The sequence below is a fragment of the Taudactylus pleione genome, unplaced genomic scaffold (genome assembly GCF_031769625.1).
Source record: "Taudactylus pleione unplaced genomic scaffold, aTauple2 ptg000720l, whole genome shotgun sequence".
Classification (NCBI taxonomy): domain Eukaryota; kingdom Metazoa; phylum Chordata; class Amphibia; order Anura; family Myobatrachidae; genus Taudactylus; species Taudactylus pleione.
The window spans coordinates 2,972,317-2,982,157 of record NW_028285122.1 but is presented as its reverse complement, the minus strand read 5'-3'; the positions used below and the strand labels follow the sequence as shown (position 1 = coordinate 2,982,157).

At 42.8% G+C, this 9,841-nt stretch overlaps 1 protein-coding gene across 1 annotated transcript; it reads right to left on the bottom strand.

Moving 5' to 3' along the window:
- Positions 1-6,969: 6,969 nt before the first annotated feature.
- Positions 6,970-7,875, bottom strand: LOC148477410 (taste receptor type 2 member 41-like). The gene has a single exon (XM_088456814.1). It carries the CDS (start codon positions 7,873-7,875, stop codon positions 6,970-6,972), a length of 906 nt encoding a protein of 301 aa, XP_088312940.1.
- Between the last annotated feature and the right edge of the window lie 1,966 nt (positions 7,876-9,841).

Here is a 9,841-nt window from a genome sequence, read left to right as displayed (position 1 = left end):
TGTAGGCATGTACACACCTTAAGCTGCATAGTCTGTGATATCAATCAAGAGCTAAATAGCCCCTCTACAGGTGAACAAGGAGAGCACTATAATAAGTCACCATAGTCAGCAGCAGGACCCTACAGTCACTGAGGAAGTAGTTTGTGTCATATGCTGGGTACACACTAAGGGCCTGATTCAGATGCGCTCGCAAAAAGTGAGCACTCGCTCTGAATCAGGGCGGGCACTGTTTTTTTTAGGAGCGGCCTCCTGGCCACTCGCATAGCTATGGGTGACCACCCACAGCTATAGCGAGTGGCCATGATGATGGTCGCGATGGTCAAGATCATCGCGACCATCGGGCTTGCAACGAGACCCTTGTGGTAGAGTCTCATGGCCGCAAGCCCCAGAGAGCTTCTGGCTCTAATAGAGCTGGAAGCTCTCTCACTGACATTATTGGTGAGGTCAGTGGGGCCACCCACAAATGGCAGGCATTCGTTTGGGAATGCCTCCGTTTGTGAAGCCACCCCCGGCCATGCCTACAAAACGGGGCGAGCTGTCAATCAACATCGACTGCCACCCCTTTTGTAGTGAGTCCCGGAGCGAGTGCTTTTTGCGCTCGCTCCAGGGCTCGGGCAGTGTGCACGCCGCGCGTGCACCCTGGGCCATCATCGACCCAGTTGCGAGGGCTCAGCACTTGCGACTGGGTCTGAATCAGGCCATAAATCTGTACCCAACAGGATCTCATGCGTAATGGGACCCGGCAAAGTTCCTGGCATTGGTAATTCTCTTCAGACCTGCATGCAGGTCTGATGGGCTATGCCACTGATAAAGGGCAGGAGTGTGCATCATCAGCAACATAGCCAGGTACACACTGCCTGATATGGATTATTTGTTTTCCAATCCACCTGATTGGACAACATATTGTCTAGTTTGTATCCGGCTTAATACTCTGTTGTCTTATAAGTTAACACCCAGGCTGGTCCAAGAGACTGCAACACTGATTTACAGAAAAGCTATAGTCATGCAGATTCTCAAAGTCAACACCTCCATAGGTACAACGGGACTTATGGCCTGCTTCAGAATGGATTGCAAGGCTGCATTCGCACACTCCAGACTGTTGTTTGGATTCTGCGAATGCATACAGTATACATCGCCTTAGGCATGCGTACACTTCACCTCCCATCTCCTCCCCTCTTTTCCCCTCCTCTTATTCTCTCCTCTCTGAAACTGCTGTTGCCGGGGGCCTGACGTCACAATGTAGTGACCGGCCCTGGCACAAAGGGTATGAGAACCTCGTCTCCTTCGTCACTCATAGGTCTCTGCCCTGCTGTGTTGACTAGGGGAAGATGCTGTAGATAGCATCTCACTGAGTGAAAGGTAATGTCAGATTTCAATATATCTCTCTTTCTCCTCTTTTCTCTCCTCTTCTCTCTCTTTCTCTCCTCTCCCTCTCTGTCTCTACCTCTCTCTCTCCTTTTCTCTCTTCATCGCTCTCCAACTCTCTCTCTAACTCTCTCTCTCTCCTCCTCTCTCTCCCCCTCTCTCTCTCTCTCTTTCAATCTCTCTTTCTTTCTCTTCCTCTCTCTCCTTTTCTCTATCTCTTTCTCTCCCCCTCTCTCTCTCCTCCTCTCTCTACTCCTTTCTTTCTATCTTGTTTCCTCTCTATCATCCTCTCTCTCTTCCTCTCTATCTCTCTCCTTCCTCTTTCTCGCTCCACCTCTCTCTCTCCCTCTCCTCCTCTCTATCCCCCTCTCTATCTCTCTCCTTCCTATTTCTCTCTCCCCCTCTCTCTCTCATCATCTCTATCCCCCTCTCTCTTCCTCTCTCTCCTTCTTTCTCTCTTTCAATCTCTCTTTCTAACTCTTCCTCTCTCTCCTCTTGTCTATCTTTCTCTCTCTCCCCTCCTCTCTCTACTCCTCTTTCTCTCTCTCCCCTCCACTATCCCTCTCTTTTCCTTTCTCTCCTCTCTCTCCAATTCTCTCTCCTCTCCTCTTTCTCCTTCTCTCTCTCTCTTTTTTCCTTTATCTCCTCCTCTCTCCTTCTCTCTCTCCTCCTCTCTTATTTCTTTCCTCCTCTCTCTCCTCCTCTTTATCTCTCTCCTTCCTCTTTCTCTCTCCCCCTCTCTCTCTCCTCCTCTCTATCCCCCTCTCTCTTCCTCTCTCTCCTTCTTTCTCTCTTTCAATCTCTCTTTCTAACTCTTCCTCTCTCTCCTTTTGTATATCTTTCTCTCTCTCCCCTCCTCTCTCTACTCCTCTTTCTATCTCTCCCCTCCACTCTCCCTCTCTTTTCCTTTCTCTCCTCTCTCTCCAATTCTCTCTCCTCCTCTCCTCTTTCACCTCCTCTCTCTCTCTTTTTTCCTTTATCTCCTCCTCTCTCTCCTTCTCTCTCTCCTCCTCTCCTCTTTCTCCTCCTCTGTCTTTCCCCTCCCACATACTTTCCCTTCATGTCCCAGTAAACTCTTCCAATCCAATTAACCCGTTTACACCCACCTACAGAGGCCTCACTTACCCCCTGCCCCTACCCTTCACCCTTACCCTGTCATCCTCTGTTACTCCCTATTACCCTCTGTTTATCACCCTTTTCCTCTACCTATTACCCTCTCCCTGTCACCATCTACTTCATCAAAGGATGGGGCCCTAAAAAATGTGTGTAATGGGCCCTGTGATTTCTGTTGCTGGCCCTGCCTGTGCGTAGGAATGCCATGACAGGGATGTATGATGACATATGCAGCCTGAGTACTCATTGTGTACAGAAAGTTTAGCAGTATAGTATTTTATAAGTGAGGGTCAGGTCAAGCATAACTGTGCATATGCGTGCAATGGTTCTTGATGTTATGATGTTTTTGCTGTCTTGCTAAATAATATTGGTGTAGGTAAAGGATAGAGGCCGGCTTTATGTAATGTTGGGCATCTGCATCTTGTGCTGCGGTGGAAGTGCAATTGCATTAATTTGCAAATATTCGCAATGGATGGGTGCGTGTTAATGCAGCCATGTGATCAATGCTGAATCAGACCCTTAGCCCCTGAACCTAAGCTAGACTGAAAGATTTGGTATTGTGAAAATTAAACCTGCAGGTTTAGGATTCTGAAGTACATCACTGTGGCAGCTGAAAGGGATATACCCCATTATCTGTCTAGATATTAGACTTATTTAAACACCATAACCACCAATTAGCTATTATTAGCTGCTCCTCAAACAGGAACTTTACAGTGAAGCATTAACATATGCGATTTTGTTATATCAAAGGATTCCATCCAAGAAGCTGGTTCCATGTTTAACCATTCGCACCAACGACAGAATGGCCATGGGGAGGGGGAGTACTCTATGTTGTAAAACTTCAAAGGAGAAATTTACTAAGATTTGAGTTTAGTTGAGTTAACATTCTCTGGAGAGTTTGTTCATTTTTTTCCACTCGCAAATCTACCATCAACTAAACTTGAGTAACTTTTCACTAGTGAATATAGGATTTGCTAATTTACCAAGATGAGAGTTTCTAAACTCTCAGGAGAATGGACAACAAAATTTGTGAAATCATTTCACTGCCTGTGAGTTGTGAGTTCAGCAGAAACATACACAGGTTAGTGTGATCTATGTATGTTTCTGCCTATAAAAAGTAAATGAAGTGTTAATTTAAAAAAAAATGATGTAGGTTCCCCCCCCCAAAAGCATAACCAGCCCCGAACTGTTTGGCCAGTCCTAGTTCCTAAAATTATGGTAAAAAAATGTATAGGGTTCCATCGAAATTTAGGAACCAGCACCTGGCTGCGGGGTCAGTCCTGGCTTTAAATATAGGGGGAGGGAAATACATACATATATTTAAAACCAGCACCAGACCCAAACCAACCGGGGTGTTAATGCTTTGGCCATGGAGCCCCGATGATAGGGTCTCCTGGCTGTGGCATTACACCCTGGTCAGTTTCGGTCCGGTGCGCGTTTTAAATATAGCAGGACCCCTTTGCTTTTTTTTCTCCCTATATTTATAACCAAGACTGGTCGTGCAGCCAGGTGCTGGTTCCTAAATTACGGTGCAACCCTACACTTTTTTTTCCCCATAGTTTTAGGAACCAGGAGTGGCTAACCTGTCCGAGGCTGGTTATGTCTTTTGGGGGGACCCTACATAATTAAAAAAAAATATTTAACACTTTTTTTAACCACACAAGCAGCCTTCGCATATCTAACTGATATGTGCAGGCTGCTTGCTTGGGAGTGATAGGCAGAGAGAAAACACTGCAATCTTGGGTGAGAAATCTTCAAAACTTGGTACTCGGGGGAGATATCTCGATGTACTTCACCATCGGCCATGTCACTCTCAGCTAAACACACTTCTTTGTATATTTGTGAGTTTCAGGAGCTTCAAACCACCTGAGTTTTGGCAATGCTAATCCAGTTAAAAAAAAAAAAACTTGACCAGACTCTGGGGGTCATTCAGACCCGCTCGCGAGCAGCAGTATGATCGCAAGCGGGTCGATGTTCCTCACTGCGCATGCACACGACAGAGGGAGCTTCATTGTGCGCATGCATGAGACCCGGGGAGCAACGGGCTTTCCATCGCTCCAGGTCTCGCACCAAAGGGGGCGTGCTGTTGATGTTAAATTGACAGCACGCCCCCTTTGGTGGGCGTGCTGGGGTCGTGCCTGCCAGACGGAGGCGTTCCCATGGGAACGCCTACCGTCTGAAGCCGGCCTCACTGACATCACTAGTGATGTAAGTGGGAGTGATTTTGTCTCTGATAGAGCCAAGAGCCAAAATCACTCCATGGCTTGTGGCAGGGAGACCCTACTGCAGGGTCTCCATTGCAAGTCCGATGGTCGCGATGGTCAAGACCATCGCGACCATCATCATGGCCGCTCGCATATGCTGTGGGTGGTCACCCACAGCTATACGAGCGGCCAGGAGGCCACTCCATTTTCATGAAGGAGGGCCCTGATTCAGAGCGAGCGCTCAGGTCAGAGCGTCCGGCTCTGAATCAGGCCCTCTGTTCTGATATGTACTAATTGCAGTGAAAGTGTATTACTACTGTATACCTATAGCTTATGCACTGACATATTAGTAGTAAGTATCACAAGAAGTGTGATATTGTTATATAAGTGCATTCAGGAGTGAAAATATTTTTTTAACAGTTATCTTGATTCCAAAAATATGTTACCATGTTTAAAATCCTTTATAGTCTTACAGCTGAAGAGTTGATCCAGTGAAATAAAATTGATTAACTTTTTAAAACCTGTGTAATTCTCGGATCTGGCGTCGAGTTTCCTTCACTTCTACTAGACAAGGAAGACAAACGCCCCCTGTTGCAATGTAGACAATTCTATGAACAAGCCCAATCCTCCGGACACCACTGGAGAGATCTCATAAAACACTGAGAACATTTCATTCCATACGCACATGGAGCACTGAAGGTTGTGTACGGGGGGAGAAGCGGCTTATGGTAGTTGTACATGCAGGATAAACATTCTCTACTAAGGTTCTGTACTACTGTATACTGTATACATGCTTTTCTGTACTTTTTCTCGTATTCATATGAGATTTCTGCTTTAAGAAAATAATGAACAGATAGAACATTGCAAGCAGAATAAAGTCATACAAACTAAAAGGTGCGTAAACAATGGAAACAATAGATTTTATTCCATTATTGTCACTCTGCTACCAACAATAAAGTCATTTACTAATAGAAAGTGCCATTACAACAAATGTGCATTTATAAAATTTTCCTCTCAATAGTAAAACTAAAGTTAGCAATCCCAACCCTCCCCCTCCCTTGTATCAATGCAGGTCAGGAACATCAGCACTGGAAAGACATAGGGAGTACAGTATATTTACTAAAGTGTCGGTTGTTAGAATTGGATATGTTGCCCATAGCAACCAATTAGATTGACTTAACATTTATCTAGCTCCTTATAGGAGATAATAGCTAGAATCTGGTTGGTTGCTATGGGCAACATCTCCAATTCCAAAAACTCACACATTAGCAAATATACCCAATAAGGTCTAGAGGAGAGAATGCAACAATTTTGGAGAACTTGAAAATCATGTAATTTGGACCCAACGTTTTTATAAATTTCTTTAAAGTACAATATAAGACCGATTATATTTATAATTATTACTACAATAAAATAATAGTTTAGGCATCATATTGGGGAGGAGCCACAGAAATATATTTTCTACATTTTACGATTACAAATAAAACATGACAACATTATCATAACATGAATACATATAGATGACAAGATGTTCCCAGGGGTACATAATAATAAGTAACACATGTTTAAATTGGAATAAAGTATTAAACATAATTGTGTTTCTTCTCTAGTGAACTGTAACAGGCTCGTTGTAAATTAATTGAGATATCCCAGTCTGAAGACAATGGGGCCTATTTATCAATGATCGTATTTGCAAAGTGATCTGAGCATGATATCCCTGACCACAAGCACATTGCAAGATGCGATCATAGCGCTGGAATGTATCATCCGGCACCCGCAGAGACAGAGGTTCTAATGACGTCTGTACCTGCGTTATACCCGGAGTGCTGTGGGGCTACTGTGCATACACAGTCCCACTGCACGGCCGCCATTTCTGGGGAGGATTCTGGGAAAACCCTCTCCCAGCTAATTATGCAAAGTGTAGCCTACGGGCTACAACAGGCTAATAGCATCTTCAGATGGCGTTAGCTGCGGGAGCCAACCTCTGGAATGTATCGCATTTCTGAAGTTAGTAAATCTGGTAGCGTAGAGACCTATGGGGGATGCGACTACCTGCAGGAATAGAGGGATCGCAGTGGATTTTGGAGATTTCTGCTGCGGTCCCTTTTTCGTACATGGGGGTGATAATTATTTTTGGTTACCCCTCAAAAACTGGTGTTTTTGAGAAACAAGCCACCAATATTTAATGATTATTTGGCACCAGTGATGTTATTAACCTAATCCTGTAATATTTAGAGATTTAACAAAACAAAACACAGTTCTCATTCTATCTGTACAGAGTTTATATTCAGGGGGTGACGCTGCGGCCACATAATATATTCTTGATCCTGGGATTTCCATGGATGATAATGAGAGTTTTAGCAGTGGGATAAAGCCGAATACATAGCAGTATAGTAAAGTGCAAAAATTCATCAGCATTAATATTCAATGGTGATAAAATATTATGTAATGTTATTGTAATATAGAAAGCCATGTCCAGCGTAACATGTACAATAATTGACCGGACAGCCCGGACGTGGCCCTGGAGCTGGGCAGATGTTATGTGGGAGTCTCCCTGCTTCATCCTCCAGATGTGTCTCAGTATAGATCTGACACTGAGCCCGATACACAGACAGGTCACCACAAATGGCAGACAGAACCTAATCAGTGTGCTGCTGAGGACATAAGTAACATTCCATGTAATGTTATAACGGCGCAGATTTGTCTTGTCAGTGTTATTTCTGAGAAATTCAATGTTTGTTGTAAATACAACTGGAACATTAATGACTACGGAACATAACAGTGATCCCAACATGAGATGAGGAACATAAGACGGGAACCTTGCTTTAACACGAAGGAAAATATGATGGGAAATGTTCACCAATCTGACGCAGTAGAAGATGGAGAGCCAGGCGGTGTTCCAGAAACTCATAGCAAATAGGGTGTTTTGTAACATAAACCTGATTAATATTATGATTTTGTCCAACATCAGAAATATCCCAAAGTATTCAAAAAAATAATAAACAGTCATGTTGATCTGAAAGAGGAGATTTGTCAGCAGTGTCACAAAGCTGATTTTATCGCAAGTTCCTGGATTACTGGTCTCTCTCCAGTGTCTGATGTACAAAAAGAAAACTGAGCAGCATAATATGGACCCAGACATCCCAGTAACCATTGTAATAATTAATTTAGTGAGATTCACAGGTGACGTCATTGTCTCTCAGTATATGATCCTTGTATTACTGTAGGTCCCTTTAGCAATGAGAACACCTTGTATGACAAGTCTGTAGCAGAATGATTACACTGAGACAAGAGCATCAGATAAATATAAACATCAGATGCAAATATGCTCAGTACCTGCGTCACAGGTGAGAGCTGTGTATAATGGACGGTGCGTCTATAATACGGTGTCAACGTGACATCTGGCTTCATCTGATACTTTAATATTTTACATAATCAAGTCAATGATGTATGATGAAACTTTCCACAAGAACAGAAGCCAAGAAATATGATAGTGTTTTATTTGCTTTTTATTATTGGAATGGGATTCAAATCCCGACAGCGTCTGGCCGAAGGGAGTAAATCCCGACAGCGTCAGGTAAGTAACTTAACCCTCCCTTAGGTGTGCCTAACCCTAACCTCAAAAACAAACAGTTCTTTTAGAACAATGAAGCGCTGTCTCAGTAGATAAAATGAATCAGTATTTAATCATAAGAATATATAAATATATGAAAGTATAGATAGCCACAGTAATAAGTACCATAAATAAAAACAAATCAATCTAAAAACTAATTAGACAGATGACACAACTGCAATGTAACAGATCATAGAGTAACCAATATATCTGTGCCAGTAACACTTTAGATACAATTGTATCAATATAACTTTACAACAATATAAACATTCTGAAAAAGGGGATAATACGAGGGTTGTTCAAAAAGTAATGCCTAAATAATCACAACTCAAATTTTATTATAGATACAGATTTGAAAAATTGCAGTAAAATACTTTGAAGTCTTAGTAACAGAATGACTCTACTCAAAAAATTCACCATATGCCCTCAAACATTTTCTCCACCTCTAAACCAAAGCTGTGAAACCATTTTGGAAAAATTTCAGTGGTTGGTGTTTGACCCAGGAACGTATGGTGTTTTTAAACAACCTCTATGTCTTCAAAATGTTGACCCCAGAGATAGTATTTGAGAGGGCCAAACAGATGAAAGTAAGAAGGGGCCAAATCAGGACTGTATGGTGGATGTGGCATTATTGCCCACTCCATTTTGGCAATGGCCGCATATGTTGCCCTCGATGTGTGAGGTCTGGCATTGTCGTGGTGTAAGATGAAATTTGACAGTGGAATTGTTGAACTTTTTTTGTGGATGGCTTCTTTCAGCTTCTTAAGTGTAATAATGTATCAATCACTGTTGATTGATTGGTTTGGTACCAAGTAATCCCTGAGAATAACACCTCGGCAATCCCAGAAGAATGTGGCCATAACTTTATTTACGGATCGCTGAGATTTAAACTTTTTTGGCCTAGGTGAACTTGGGTGTTTCTATTGCTTGATTGGGCCTTTTTTTCTGGGTCAAAAAGGAATACCCAGGTCTCATCTCCTGTAATGACATTTTCCTAAAACATCTCAGGGTTGGCTTCAAAGTTGGTCAAAAGGTCATTGCACACATCCACCCTCTGGGCCTTATGATCCCTGGTTAATTGCTTTGGAACCCATTTAGCACACACTTTATGATAACCCAAATCATTGATTAGTGTTTTTACAGTGCCATGGCTACATTCAAGTTCATCACCGACATCTCTGATGGTGACACGACGGTCTATCTGAATCATGGCATCAACTTTGTGTCTGTGTCACTGCAGTTGATGGTCTGCCACCATGAGGTTTGTCACACAAGGACGATTCTCCCGATTGAAAACGCTTCATCCTCCTTCTGACATCGCTATAGTCCATTGTACGCTCACCATACACTTTTTTCAGTCTTCTGTGGATTTCTGTAGCACTGCAGCCTTCTTTTTCCAGAAATTCAATGACGTCTGTTTGTTTCATCTTGGATTCCATGGTATTTCTTGGACTACCTAAACAAAAATACATATATAGCTACCTTACATATTAAACTACAAACTTTCAAATAAATATTGCATATTATTCAGAGTTATGAGCATTTA